A 15886-nucleotide genomic window follows, 5' to 3' on the forward strand; every position below is an offset into this window, starting at 1 on the left:
CGAGAAGCCATATGTGAATATATTATTTTAAAAGTAATTGATTCAATTGTAAGTGCCATATTTCATATATGCTTTTAAATCAGCTTTAAGGAGGAATAATAACACCCCTGGTTAATTTTGTCTTTGAAATCAACTAAAAGGACAAGAAATCACACACCTGGCTAATTTCCTGCTTTTTAAATCACTTGAAAAGAGGAGAAATTTCATCTTTGGTTAATTACATCTACTGGTATGATCCATGCTCACCTCGCGCTGTTCAAGCATTTTCTGCCTCTGTTCCTCCCTCTGTCGTTCAATCTCTCTCTGCTTCTCCAGCTGTCGCTCCAACTCCTGCTGCTTCTTACGCTCCTGCTCCTGTCTGAATCACAACCAATACAATACTGAGCCTCATTCTGGGAAAACAGGGCTTAATGCATGTTCGTACAGTGTCATGCAAGATTAGCCTGTGATATCCGCACAGTCTAATCTGGGACAAACATTTCAGCATTCACAATATTTTTGTTTAGAAGAAACCTTTTTTAAACGAAATATTCCATAAAAACGGAGAGTGTCGTCACTACGCATATGCATTAGAGCCTTTTTTTCTACAATGCCGCTCATATTATGCCCGCATTAACAAAAAATAAAATTCCCAACTGTTGCATTCAACATTGTTAAACGCAGGGCTTTTTGGCTGATTGTATAGCTGTTATTCAGCCATATTCCCGATGGCTAGAACAAAATTTCACAATTGATGGTTTCAGTTTCAGGGTTTAGAAGTAAAGCTATGATTTGTCCAGAAATAAAGTGTGTTGAAGTTGTATTATATATTTTACTTATATTAACATTGGGAGTTTTTGTTTTATGTAAGTTTCATCACCAATAAATCATTCTTTTACACAAACATTAACACTTTTCCCCCAATTTAAGTAATTTTAATTTTAATTCCCAATTTTAATGGGTAAAGGTAACATTCCCAAAATGATGAAAATTCTCTATGAGAAATCAGTATTAAAACCTTAGTTTCTTTACTTCCATGAGTCAGCATGAAATAATTCCATATTTCAGTGTTGTTTTCAGCTGTTTTCTTCAATTAATGTTTGTTTAAAAGATGGAAAAAATCATAAAAATCATTAAGTCTCTAGTAAGGTTGTGTAAACATGTAGTTTCATTAAACTGTTATAACAAAAATACTTTTTTCTTAATTCTAATTTTTTATTGAGTATGAAAAACACAGAATTTTATATAGGGCATACACTGAACAAAGGATTTTGATGAATGAGTAAGCTTGCCATTTACAGAAACTTTGGTCTAAAAAATCACCATAGTTCAAAACACAAACAGACTCTTAGCCACTGTTTCTGATCTATGGGGGTATAACATCTAGAACTTTATCTGGGCTCTGTACAAATACTGCCTCCATTAGGGAATACAATGATTTCAAGAAGCCATATGTGAATATATTATTTAGGCCTATTTAATATCATTGTTCAAGACACAAACAGACTCTTAGCCACCGTTTCTGATTTAAGAGGGGTATAACATCTAGAACTTTATCTGGGCTCTGTAGAAATACTGTCTCCATTAGGGAATACAATGATTTCAAGAAGCCATAGGTTAATATATTATTTTGCCATATTTAATATCATTGTTCAAGACACAAACAGACTCTTAGCCACTGTTCTGATCTAAGAGGGGTATAACATCTAGAACTTTATCTTGGCTTTATAAAAACACTGTCTCCATTAGGGGAAACAATGATTTCAAGAAGCCATATGTGAATATATTATTTTGAAAATAATTGATTCAATTGTAAGTGTCATATTTAATATCATTGTTCAAGACACAAACAGACTCTTAGCCACTGTTCTGATCAAAGAGGGGTATAACATCTAGAGCTTTATCTGCGCTCTGTAGAAATACTGCCTCCATTAGGGAATACAATGATTTCAAGAAGCCATATGTGAATATATTATTTTGCCATATTCAACTTCACTGTTCAAGACACAAACAAACTCTTAACCACTGTTCTGATCTTAGAGGGGTATAACATCTGAAACTTTGATCTTGGCTTTATCGTAACACAAGCTCAATTAAGAACTATGTTTTCAAAAAGCCTTGTTAACATGAAACAAATTTTCATAAGAAGAACTAACACTTAAAGATATGCAATCATTTATGTTCAAGACACCAACACTCTTAGCAACTATTCTGATCTAAGAGGGGTAAAACATCTAGAACTTTGGTCTTTGCTTAATCGTAAAACAAGCTTATTAAAGAACTATGCTTTCAAAAAAGCCTTGTTAAATGAAAACATTTGTATAAGCAGAACTAACAATACAAGATATGCATCTATCATTGGTCGAAACACAAACAGACTCTAAGCCACTGATATGATCTAAGAGAGGCATAACATCTAGAACTTTGCTCTTTGCTGTTTTCAAAAAAGCCTGACTAATATTAAAATAAATAATAACACATTGCACAACAAACACTCAAAGATATGCAATCATCACTGTTCTAGACACAAACAAACTCTTAGCCACTGTTCTGATCTAAGAGGGGTATAACATCTAGAACTTTGATCTTGGCTTTATCGTAACACTGTTACAAATGAACCATAGCAGTGTTTTCAAGAAAGCCATAGTTTATAGCATATGTATACACTACCAAAGTTCATAGATTATGTCTACTCTACTTAAGTTCATAGATTATGTCTACACAACCTAATTTGACAGATAATTTATTCACTACCTCAGTTCATAGGTTATGTCTACACTACCTAAGTTCATAGGTTATGTCTACACTACCTCAGTTCATAGGTTATGTCTACACTACCTAAGTTCATAGGTTATGTCTACACTACCTCAGTTCATAGGTTATGTCTACACTACCTAAGTTCAAAGGCTATGTATACACTACCTAAGTTCAAAGGCTATGTATACACTACCTAAGTTCAAAGGTTATGTCTACACTACCTCAGTTCATAGGTTATGTCTACACTACCTAAGTTCAAAGGCTATGTATACACTACCTAAGTTCAAAGGCTATGTATACACTACCTAAGTTCAAAGGTTATGTCTACACTACCTAAGTTCAAAGGCTATGTATACACTACCTAAGTTCAAAGGCTATGTATACACTACCTAAGTTCATAGGTTATGTCTACACTACCTCAGTTCATAGGTTATGTCTACACTACCTCAGTTCATAGGTTATGTCTACACTACCTCAGTTCATAGGTTATGTCTACACTACCTAAGTTCAAAGGCTATGTATACACTACCTAAGTTCATAGGTTATGTCTACACTACCTAAGTTCAAAGGTTATGTCTACACTACCTAAGTTCAAAGGCTATGTATACACTACCTAAGTTCAAAGGCTATGTATACACTACCTAAGTTCATAGGTTATGTCTACACTACCTAAGTTCAAAGGCTATGTATACACTACCTAAGTTCAAAGGCTATGTATACACTACCTAAGTTCATAGGTTATGTCTACACTACCTAAGTTCAAAGGTTATGTCTACACTACCTAAGTTCATAGGTTATGTCTACACTACCTAAGTTCATAGGTTATGTCTACACTACCTAAGTTCAAAGGCTATGTATACACTACCTAAGTTCATAGGTTATGTCTACACTACCTCAGTTCATAGGTTATGTCTACACTACCTCAGTTCATAGGTTATGTCTACACTACCTCAGTTCATAGGTTATGTCTACACTACCTAAGTTCAAAGGCTATGTATACACTACCTAAGTTCATAGGTTATGTCTACACTACCTAAGTTCAAAGGCTATGTATACACTACCTAAGTTCAAAGGCTATGTATACACTACCTAAGTTCAAAGGCTATGTATACACTACCTAAGTTCAAAGGCCATGTATACACTACCTAAGTTCAAAGGTTATGTATACACTACCTAAGTTCAAAGGCTATGTATACACTACCTAAGTTCATAGGTTATGTCTACACTACCTAAGTTCATAGGTTATGTCTACACTACCTCAGTTCATAGGTTATGTCTACACTACCTAAGTTCAAAGGCTATGTATACACTACCTAAGTTCAAAGGCTATGTATACACTACCTAAGTTCAAAGGCTATGTATACACTACCTAAGTTCAAAGGCTATGTATACACTACCTAAGTTCAAAGGTTATGTATACACTACCTAAGTTCAAAGGCTATGTATACACTACCTAAGTTCATAGGTTATGTCTACACTACCTAAGTTCATAGGTTATGTCTACACTACCTAAGTTCATAGGTTATGTCTACACTACCTAAGTTCAAAGGCTATGTATACACTACCTAAGTTCATAGGTTATGTCTACACTACCTAAGTTCATAGGTTATGTCTACACTACCTCAGTTCATAGGTTATGTCTACACTACCTCAGTTCATAGGTTATGTCTACACTACCTAAGTTCAAAGGCTATGTATACACTACCTAAGTTCAAAGGTTATGTCTACACTACCTAAGTTCATAGGTTATGTCTACACTACCTAAGTTCAAAGGCTATGTCTACACTACCTCAGTTCAAAGGCTATGTATACACTACCTAAGTTCAAAGGTTATGTATACACTACCTAAGTTCAAAGGCTATGTATACACTACCTAAGTTCAAAGGCTATGTCTACACTACCTAAGTTCATAGGTTATGTCTACACTACCTAAGTTCATAGGCTATGTCTACACTACCTAAGTTCATAGGTTATGTCTACACTACCTAAGTTCATAGGTTATGTCTACACTACCTCAGTTCATAGGTTATGTCTACACTACCTAAGTTCATAGGTTATGTCTACACTACCTAAGTTCATAGGCTATGTCTACACTACCTAAGTTCATAGGTTATGTCTACACTACCTAAGTTCAAAGGCTATGTCTACACTACCTAAGTTCAAAGGCTATGTATACACTACCTAAGTTCAAAGGCTATGTATACACTACCTAAGTTCAAAGGTTATGTATACACTACCTAAGTTCAAAGGCTATGTATACACTACCTAAGTTCAAAGGCTATGTCTACACTACCTAAGTTCAAAGGTTATGTCTACACTACCTAAGTTCAAAGGCTATGTATACACTACCTAAGTTCAAAGGCTATGTATACACTACCTAAGTTCAAAGGCTATGTATTCACTACCTCAGTTCAAAGGTTATGTCTACACTACCTCAGTTCATAGGTTATGTCTACACTACCTAAGTTCATAGGCTATGTCTACACTACCTAAGTTCATAGGTTATGTCTACACTACCTAAGTTCATAGGCTATGTATTCACTACCTCAGTTCATAGGTTATGTCTACACTACCTAAGTTCATAGGCTATGTCTACACTACCTCAGTTCATAGGTTATGTCTACACTACCTAAGTTCAAAGGCTATGTCTACACTACCTAAGTTCAAAGGCTATGTCTACACTACCTAAGTTCATAGGTTATGTCTACACTACCTCAGTTCATAGGTTATGTCTACACTACCTAAGTTCATAGGTTATGTCTACACTACCTAAGTTCATAGGCTATGTATACACTACCTAAGTTCATAGGTTATGTCTACACTACCTAAGTTCAAAGGCTATGTATACACTACCTAAGTTCAAAGGCTATGTATACACTACCTAAGTTCAAAGGCTATGTATACACTACCTAAGTTCAAAGGCTATGTATACACTACCTAAGTTCAAAGGTTATGTATACACTACCTAAGTTCAAAGGCTATGTATACACTACCTAAGTTCAAAGGTTAGGTCTATACTACCTTAGTTCATAGGTTATGTCTTACATTACAGGTAACTGCATCCATCCTTCTTAAACACACAAACTGTGTGATGTCACCTTCTCTTCTTTTGTACAACATTAATTTCACTTAGTCATTATTCTATTTTTCACTTTCACATCTATTATTTCCTCCTCACATCTGTTATTTCATCCTCAGCGTCTTGAACTTAATGGCAGTCTGTTATGTCACATTCAACACTGTTATTTGAGCCTCACCTCTGTTTCTCCCTCTTCTCCTGCTCCTGTCTCTCCTTGGCCAGCCTTGCCTCCTCCTCTCTCCTCAACTGCTCCTGTAGCTGCTGTCTACGCCGCTCCAACTCCAATGCCCCCTTGTCAAAATTCTCTTTTCTTTTGTCTTCAAACGTCACTGCGGAATAAAACAACCCAAAATGTTGGCTTTACAATAATTGATGGATATCTGAATCATAATTTTCATTCTAAAGGTCAACTCTTTTTTTCAAAATAAAGCAAAGAATCTTAACATGTTATACACAAACATATGTTGTTGAATACATGTACCTACACAAAAACTTTACCCAAGTCATGAATAGCCTTGCCATTATATTGTGTATTGCTGTGAATAAGATCCTCAAAAATACATTTAAATTACAATACTTAAAATAATTGAAGTTATGTAATAGGAAATAAACTTTTTGCGTACATAAAAGGGTCTCAATAGACTAAAGCTTGTGGATACAAACAAAGACAGATATAAAACAAGAGATGTTTGTCACACATGCATGCCAGCCGATGTGTACTTAAGTCTTTCCTGTGACCTAGACCTTAAATCTCTTGATTTGAAATGCAAGCTCCAACTCATCCCTTGTCAAGACTGACCAGCATACTGATTTACATGATCCTAAGAATTGTCAAGATATTGTGTGAAAACAATGTTCACGACACCACTCCCTGTGACCTTGACCTCTGACCTGATTACCTCAATTTGTCTGAGAGACCTTATTTTCACCCAAGAAATCACTACAACAAATTGCATGATGGAAGGTCAAAGTGTTCTTTACTTATTGTGGAATTTCCTGTTACAAGCCTTTGTGACCCCTGTTACCAGCCTATGTGACCCTTATCTTTGACCTGTTAACCTAAAAGTCAATGTGCATCCTTTTCTATCACAAAATAAACAAATAACTTTAATTAATAGGAGGTAAAAGCATTCTCTAGATATCTAGAAGAAACCAAGTTTTTGTGTGCATTGTCAGTCGCATGGGCTTTTACTGCCTTTTTTGCCCAATGAAACACACTGGCAATGTCAATGATGATGACCTTTTGTTTCCCTGAAAGAAAAAAAAGAATTCCGGTGCAAACCGGAAAACTTTTAACTCTGAATAAATGGTAAACCTTGTTAGTAAGGTTAGCAAACCAAAAGAAAAGTCTTTACTTTGCTCCAATTTGCATTACAAGCAGCAGGGATGGAATAGCAGCAGAACACTAGCCAATGGCCCCTTAAATGTCTGAAGGGACCCATAAAAAAAACAACATGATCTCTGAATAAAAAAACATTGAAACAACAAAGGTTGACAACCATGGCAAAATAGAAAGTTCCCAACCGGAGATGGTGAATATGTAACCTGTGACCTACTGTCCCTACCTGGTGACATATCAATCTCTTCCTGTTTGGTCTCTCCATTGGCCACAGGCAGGGTCTGGATAGGGGCTGGCAGTCCCATGCTGCCCACAAGGTCGCCAAATGTGTCCTTCTGCTGGGCTACAACACAGGAAATAGCAGGTTACCATTTATTTGACCTGTGCTCTGTAAACACCAGGCTCCATGCATGTGCAAAAGTGTTGTCGGAAGATTTGACTAGCCTGAGCAGTCCGCACAGGCTAATCAGGGACAACACTTTCTGCTGTTATTATATTTTTTCATTTCAAAGAAGTCTCTTTGTAGTGAAAATTCCAGTTTAGACAGAGTGTCATCCCTGATTAACCTGTGCAGACTGCACAGGCTAATCTGGGACAACACTTCATGCACATGCATTAAACCCCATTTGCCAAGAGCAAGGCCCAATTATTTCATGCTTTAAAATGGACCTTCTCAGACTGCAAGTTTAAAAACTGGTAGAGTCTGATTTCAGATTTGAAGGGACTTGAAACAGGAAAATAACACTTTTCCTCCATTCGGGGACCCTTCTGTATATCAAATTCATCACTTACATTATAAAAACCTTGAAATCATATTTATGTTTATAATGAAAGGGTGACAAAAAATAAAATTAAGGTAAGCTGAATAAATTGCATAGAAAAATATAAGTACAATAATGACAGTCCATATAGAAATGTACTTTTTAAGCCTTTTACCACTCAGGAAAGCACTTTTACGCATTTGAAGTCCCAAAGAAAATCTACCGTAATTACTGTAAGTTTTCGGACAGCCTCTTTTTTAGCATAAATAATTATTGGTCTTGACTCTTAATTTTCGGAAATACGCGTTTTCGTCCATTATAAATGTCTCTTTATTTTTGGACAGTAAATTTTATAGTGCTATACTACAAAATTGGGCCCTGTTTTTGCTTATCTTGTGACACCTCTATCATGGATTTTTACTACCGGATTAACATCATAAAACCTGGCAGATGAATGCCAGGGTAATTGGGGTATTTTTTAAACCATGTTTACCTGCAGAAAACAATGGAGTCACCGAACAGCATTTGAAACAGTTTCATCTTATAAAGGAAGCAGAACATTTTATGTTTTTACTTTTTTGTTCTATATCAATTTAGGCAAGAGTAAGCAAAGCTGTGAAGTTGTTTTTATTTTTTAAAGCAAAAAAAAGAGTAAACCACAACAAGAGCACTGCATAACAGGTGCCACGCTCGGCTGCGAAAGCTTGTCAGAATTTTTATTTTATATATTTTTTTAGAGGTCACAGTGACCTTGACCTTTGACCTAGTGACCAAAAAAATGGGTGTGGCGTGTAGAAGTCGTCAAGGTGCATGTACATATGAAGTTTCAAAGTTGTAGGTGGAAGCACTATGATGTTAGAGGCAAAGTTAAAGTTTTATATTAGAGGTCACAGTTACCTTGACCTTTGACCTAGTGACCCAAAAATGGATGTGGCGTGTAGAACTCATCAAGGTGCATGTGCATATGAAGTTTCAAAGTTGAAGGTGGAAGCACTGTGATGTTAGAGGCAAAGTAAAAGTTTTATATTAGAGGTCACAGTGACCTTGACCTTTGACCTAGTGACCCAAAAATAGGTGTGGCATGTAGAAGTCATCAAGGTGCATGTACATATGAAGTTTCAAAGTTGTAGGTGGAAGCACTTTAATTTTAGAGCCAATGTAAAGGTTTAAGCACGACGCACGGACGGCAGACGACGAGGAGGCTTTGACAATACCTCGGGTTTTCTCCGAAAACAGCCAAGCTAATAAAATTATTGTACATTGATTTATTACTTTTATTGCAATATAATTATAACTTTCTGACACAATCAACTTTTATCTCTACATTTTCGGACACCTGTAATTTTTGAATATGTTTCGTTTTTAAATTGTCTGTATTAATTACGGTATTAAAATCAAACACCTTCCTTATCAGACTGCAAATATTTAAAGGCTTCATTTCCATTCTTTAGATACGGATGAGCAGCAAACAGTGTAAAACCTTAACAGACTGGGTGTTACATGCATGCTGTTCTGGTTTTATGCTGGTTGATTCATAGACATTCTAAGTGGAAAAGGGTTTACTCCAAGTCCAATCAAGTACTTATTAAAAAGCAATAAGTTCCCTTACGTGGGGCTGCAGGCTGGGAGGGGCCAAAGCTGCCTGCCCGGGCCTTGCTAGGGATGAGCTCAGGGGGGAGGAAGGAGGGCAAGGGGGTGCCTGTCTTGACCACATCACAGAGGTGAAGAGCGATACAGAACTCCTCGCAGTCCAACATCCCATCCTTGTTCACGTCTGACAGGTTCCTGTGGGCAGAAAAACAGTGCATGTTTGGTGTTCATCAGTATCTAATGCATGTGCTTTTAATCTGTGCATTCTGCAACAGGCTAATCTGGGATGAAAAGTTCTGCTTTACCTAGAATTTACTTAGGAGAGATTCCTTTACACAAAAATATTTTTTTGGGACAACACTTTACACACAGGCAGTTAACCCATTTTCCCAGAAAAAAAGCTCATATAGAGATTAACTCTTAACCATTCAGATATGCTGAATAGCACTTTGATAATTTTGTAGTTTCTTAGAAAATAAATTTGAATTAAAGACCTTTCTTTATAGAGTTTTAAAGGCTTCATTCCATCCCTAAGATACTGATAGGCAGCAAACAGCAAGTTGAACAAGCAAATTCATTGAATTGATATCCCCCGCCATATAAATTTTGTTTTTGGATGGGTGTAGACCTTTGACCTCAATGTGTGACCTTGACCTTAGCCCCTAGGATTATGGGTGTTGAATGTGAAGCAACCCCAGATGATAGAGAACAACTATAGCAAGTTTCATGGCATAGTAAAGGAATGACTAATGAATTATTGACCAAATTTGTGACCTTTGACCTCAATGTGTGACCTTGCCCTTAGCCCCTAGGATTATGAGTGTAGAATGTGAAGCACCCCCAGATGATTGAGAACAACTATGGCAAGTTTCATAGCTCTGGCTCATGTGTTGATGGAGATAAAGCTGTAAGCTTATATTAAAAAGCATTTTTTTAAGATACAAAGGGCCATAACTCCGTTATTAACAGATGGTGTACAATGCCGTTTGGCGTGCATCATCCTGTTAGCTATATATATACTCATACCAAGTTTCAATGAAATCCGCCAAAGCACTTCCAAGATATGGCTCCGGACGGACAGACGGAAGGACGGAAAGACGGGAGGACAGACATACGCCAAAACAATATCCCTCCGCCTATGGCGGGGGATAATAATGCAATTTTCTTTTTTAGAGGAAATCGGTTATGGTTGGAAGCTTACACTGCGACAATGAATATATTAATCTAAACTATCAAAAACTTTCCTATGAGAATGCTTGTAATTCTGATGCATTAAGTCCTATGACTGGATTCATCAATGTACTGGACTACAAAATGCCACCATGCAGTCCCATTTAAGAACGAATTTCACACTACATCTGAAGGTCATGTAGGAAGCCTCACATACCAACAAGAGCACCGCATAACGGGTGCCACGCTCGGCTGCGAAAGCTTGCCAGAATTTTTTTTTTATTTTTATTTAGAGGTAACAGTGATCTTGACCTTTGACCTAGTGACCCAACAAGAGATGTGTTCGTCAGAAACACAATGCCCCCTACTGCGCCACTTTGAAATAAATTTCTATTTATCATTTGGCAGGTATAGAAATCATTCTCCCTTTAAAGCTTATAACTTCCCTTAGATTTTGTCCAATCCTACCGGGGGGGGGGGGGGGGGGGGTCTGTAGACAGTCAAAAATGACCAAGTCAGACATCACTGCCAACCAAGGCCTGTGGTTTATCAAAGAGATCATAGCCAGAGTTCATTATGTATCTATGGACATAAGTCCACAGGTATGTAATGAACAATACTATTAACAACTAAGTACATGAAAGAAATGATAATTATATCATTTAAAAAAAAACTTTGACAAATCAATCATTTGAGTTATAAACAATCAAAATAATAAATATGTACAGTAACTGTGAAAAGAACTTCAATTCTTGGTAAGGAAATATATAATATGAGATTTATAATTATATAAATTACTTCCCTTGAATATAATTGTCTCTAACAAATCTCTATTTTTAGTAGCAAATAATTAAAAGCCACTACCGTGACTGTAGATTCACCACTCAAAATGTGCAGCTCCATGAAATACACATGCATGCTAAATATATAATGTGGCTATGTTCAATATTGAATAATTATCTCCCTTTAAAGCTTATTACTTCCCTTAAATGTGTATTTTTTACCGTAGACTTTGAAGGATGACCTTGACTTGACCTTTTACCACAATGCGTTTGTCAGAAACACTATGCCGCCTACTGCGCTGCTTTGATTTATTTAACAAAAATATATACGTGGGCAGGTCAGATAACTATGTCCATTTAAAGCGTATTACTTCCCTTGACTTTGTTTTTTTCGACCCTAGACCTTGAAGAATGATGTTCACCTTGAAATTTGACCACTCAAAATGTGCAGCTCCATGAGATACACATGCATGTCAAATATCAAGTTGATATCTTCAATATTTAAAAAGTTATGGCCAATGTTAAGGTTTTAGCACGATGCCTATGGCGGACGGCAGACGGCGGACGACTAGCTGAATATGACAATAGCTCGGGTTTTCTCCGAAAACAGCCGAGCTAAAAATCAGCTCAATATCTGAAAGCGGTGTGTTAAAAACCACTGGTAACAGAAAGCCAGTCAGACAGATGGAGAGAAAGTGCAACTGCTATATGCAACCCATAGAAACTAATTTTATTTATTAAGCATCCATCTGGGAATAACTGGCTTTATTGCATTTGTGTAAATTGTTTTCCCAGATTAGCCTGTGCAATCCACACAGCCTAATCAGGGACAACACTTAAAGCACATGCATTAAGGCTTGATGTATTTTAACTCCATGTCCACGTACCATATCTGTGCCAGCATCTGTTGGGGTACTCCAGTCTGCACAAGTATGGCTCTGGCCTCAACTCCTGTAACACATCATGCATGTACTATAACACAATCAGAATATTGCCATACTAGTTTGAAAAACATGAGCTTTACTTTGGGAAAACAAGGTTTATTGCAGGAGTGAAATGTGTCATCCCTTTTTAGCGTGGGCAGTCCGCAAATGCATTACACCCTGTTTTCCCAGAACAACTTTCATATTTACTTCCTAAAAATGATTTGTTGTTATATGATATTTTTAAATCAGAGGTTAGTAACTGAAACGTGTGCACGGTATAAGGAACAGATGTTATGAACTAAGTCAAGAAATACGACATTCCCTATAGTCCTTACCAGGCTCACCTCAACTTTTCACTTCAGTCTATTATCCTATAAACCATTTGTATCACATTTAGAGAAGGACAAAAGTGTCAACATGGAGAGTAAAATCAAATGCCTGACATGATTAAAATAGGCTCCACGATGACTTTATGCTAATTTTAAACAACATGACTAAAATATTTTCTAAAACGCTGATCAATTCCTCCAATACCTGTAAGGTTGCCCTTTTTGTTCCTATCATTACTGTTAAACATCTGAGTGTACTTCAGCTTCTGGGTGTGAGGCATCGCCAGCGATAACCTGTTGATGTACAATGCATGTTATTCATATATTTTAATAACAATTGATAAATACTAATTTTTGTGCCTCACATAGTTGGTGGGAAAATTAAACAATGACTGTTTTTTTGGTTCCCCATGAATTCAATACTGCGACAGGGGTTAGTGCAGAAATGAGATTTTAGTATTAACTTATTTCAATGAACGCTGCAAAAATAATTTATATAACAAAACAACAGAGTTTCATCAATATTGTGCTTATTTGTGGCATATTGTTATAAAATTAGAGAAGTTAAAATTCAGAAGACCAGCTGAATCATACCAATATTTGACCTTTTACTGCTAAGCGTGACTTTGACACTGAGATTTGGAACTTTTGAGTGTCACATGCAGTCTCCACATGGTTATATGTGCACAATTATTTTTAATTGATTGATAAATAATGAAATTGCAGTCCATATAAGCTATATTATTGTCTTATTTGACCTTTGACTTCTAAGTATGACCTAGACGATTGAGCTGTGGACACAGTTGTCATGTGAGACACTCCATCTACACATGGTGATCATTTGAGGTAGTTCACTATGCATGATCAATGAATTTTCATCCTAGTCAAGATCTAAATGGATTATTTGAAAAGGGCAATTCTATGGACACCCCAACACCAAGCCCTCTAAAGTGGAGTCCTAGAAACTAATGGGCTCCTTACACTTGGTTAGGTACCGCTGGCCGGACAGGCATTCCCCCTGTGTATCCTGTAGGCACTGGGACACCCCCTGTAAGGTAGAAGATCATTGAAAATATAAACCTAAATCTGGGAAAACCAGGTTTAATGCATGTGAGTATAGTGCCATACCAGATTAGCCTGTACAGTCACACATGTGAGTATAGTGCCATACCAGATTAGCCTGTAGTCACACATGTGAGTATAGTGCCATACCAGATTAGCCTGTAGTCACACATGTGAGTATAGTGCCATACCAGATTAGCCTGTAGTCACACATGTGAGTATAGTGCCATACCAGATTAGCCTGTAGTCACACATATGAGTATAGTGCCAGACCAGATTAGCATGTACAGTCACACAGGCTAATCAGACGACACATTCTGCTTTTATGGAATTTTTCGTTCAACCCTTTACTACTTAGATACATATTTTGACGCATTAATTTGTAGTACCTCAGAAAGTTAAATTTAATTGAAGACCTTTCTTACTAGATTCAAATTTTAAAGGCTTAATTTCCAAACCTTAGATACTGATGAACCTCAAACAGCTTATAACCTGAGCAGATTGCGAGTTACTTGCAGGCTGTTCTGGTTTTCTGCTGTTTGCACATAGCCATTTTCTCAGTCTTTCTGAGTGCGAAAGGGTTAAAGGATGTATCTTCTTAGCAAAAATCTAGTATAGGCGGAAAGAATCGTCCCTGATAAGCGGTTGCACACTGCAGTCTAATCTGGGATGACTCTTTACACACATGCATTAAGCCCTGTTTTCCCAGAATAAAGCTCATATATAGCATGTGAATAATATGTGAACTTTGTGAAATAAAAAAACGTTATCTATTGAAAGGAAAAGGTTGATACAGAATTAAGAATATGTTAAAGACGTTAATACTGTATAGGAAGATTATCAAAATCAAATGCACATGTATCATTCGAAATAGATATACAAAATATAATTGTCTTCTGATGGTTGACATTTGTGCTAAGGAATTTCATAATCTATCAATAAATGGTAAAGTAAAAGCAAAGACAGAAATTTGTGTGGTCTGTTTTGACCTTCGATCTCTTAGTGTGTCTTTGACCTTTAAAGTAGGGAGACAATAATTTGTATGGTCAAAGTTGAGCTTTTACTTTTAAGTGTAACCTTGACCTTTAAGGTAGGGAGACGGATGTTACTTGGTCAATGATGGTTGACATAAGCACCAAGTTATTAAAAGAGGCCTTTTCACAGATTTTGGCATGTATTGAAGTTTGTCGTTAAATGATTTATATTGATAAAGGCAATCATTGCATCTAAAAAAAGTCCAATAAAAAAAACAAGAATAAAATTAAAGTAAGAAAAACAAGGGCTGTTTGTAAAACATGCATGCCCCCCATATGGGCTCTCCGTTGTAGTGACCGTTATTGTGTGAATATGTTTTTTGTCATTGTGACCTTGACCTTTGACCTAGTGACCTGAAAATCTATAGGGGTCATCTGCCAGTCATGATCAATGTACCTATGAAGTTTCATGATCCTAGCCATAAGCGTTCTTGAGTTATCATCCAGAAACCATTTTACTATTTCGAGTCACCGTGACCTTGACCTTTGACCTAGAGACCTGAAAATCAATAGGGGTCATCTGCGAGTCATGATCAATCTACCTATCAAGTTTCATGATCCTAGGAATAAGCGTTCTTGAGTTATCATCCGGAAACCATTTTACTATTTCGGGTCACCATGACCTTGACCTTTGACCTAGTGACCTCAAAATCAATATGGGTCATCTGTGAGTCAATATCAATGTACCTGTGAAGTTTTGTGATCGTAGCCATTAGCTTTCTTGAGTTATCATCCGGAAACCATTTTACTATTTCAGGTCACCGTGACCTTGAACTTTGATATAGTGACCTGAAAATCAATAGGGGTCAACTGCGAGTCATGATCAATCTACCTATCAAGTTTCATGATCCTAGGCATAAGCGTTCTTGAGTTATCATCCGGAAACCATTTTACTATTTCGGGTCACCGTGACCTTGACCTTTGACCTTGTGACCTGAAAATCTATAGGGGTCATCTGCGAGTCATGATCCATTTAACTATGAAGTTTCATGATCCTAGGCATAAGCGTTCTTGAGTTATCATCCGGAAACCATTTTACTATTTCAGGTCACCGTGACCTTGACCTTTGACCTAGTGA

At 36.8% G+C, this 15886-nt stretch overlaps 1 protein-coding gene across 11 annotated transcripts in view; it reads right to left on the reverse strand.

Moving 5' to 3' along the window:
- The window catches only part of LOC127853681 (intersectin-1-like), a 117055-nt gene that overhangs the window by 85531 nt on the left and 15638 nt on the right, over nucleotides 1–15886 (reverse strand). For all 11 annotated transcript variants that reach the window (XM_052388390.1, XM_052388392.1, XM_052388383.1 and 8 more), the window contains 7 exons: nucleotides 13694–13760; nucleotides 12918–13006; nucleotides 12345–12408; nucleotides 9525–9700; nucleotides 7381–7497; nucleotides 5994–6144; nucleotides 247–358 (listed from right to left, as the gene is read on the reverse strand). In XM_052388390.1, coding sequence (XP_052244350.1) covers nucleotides 247–358; nucleotides 5994–6144; nucleotides 7381–7497; nucleotides 9525–9700; nucleotides 12345–12408; nucleotides 12918–13006; nucleotides 13694–13760 — 776 coding nt within the window. The remainder of the gene's footprint in view (nucleotides 1–246; nucleotides 359–5993; nucleotides 6145–7380; nucleotides 7498–9524; nucleotides 9701–12344; nucleotides 12409–12917; nucleotides 13007–13693; nucleotides 13761–15886) is intronic.

The sequence above is a fragment of the Dreissena polymorpha genome, chromosome 12 (assembly GCF_020536995.1).
Source record: "Dreissena polymorpha isolate Duluth1 chromosome 12, UMN_Dpol_1.0, whole genome shotgun sequence".
NCBI lineage: Eukaryota > Metazoa > Mollusca > Bivalvia > Myida > Dreissenidae > Dreissena > Dreissena polymorpha.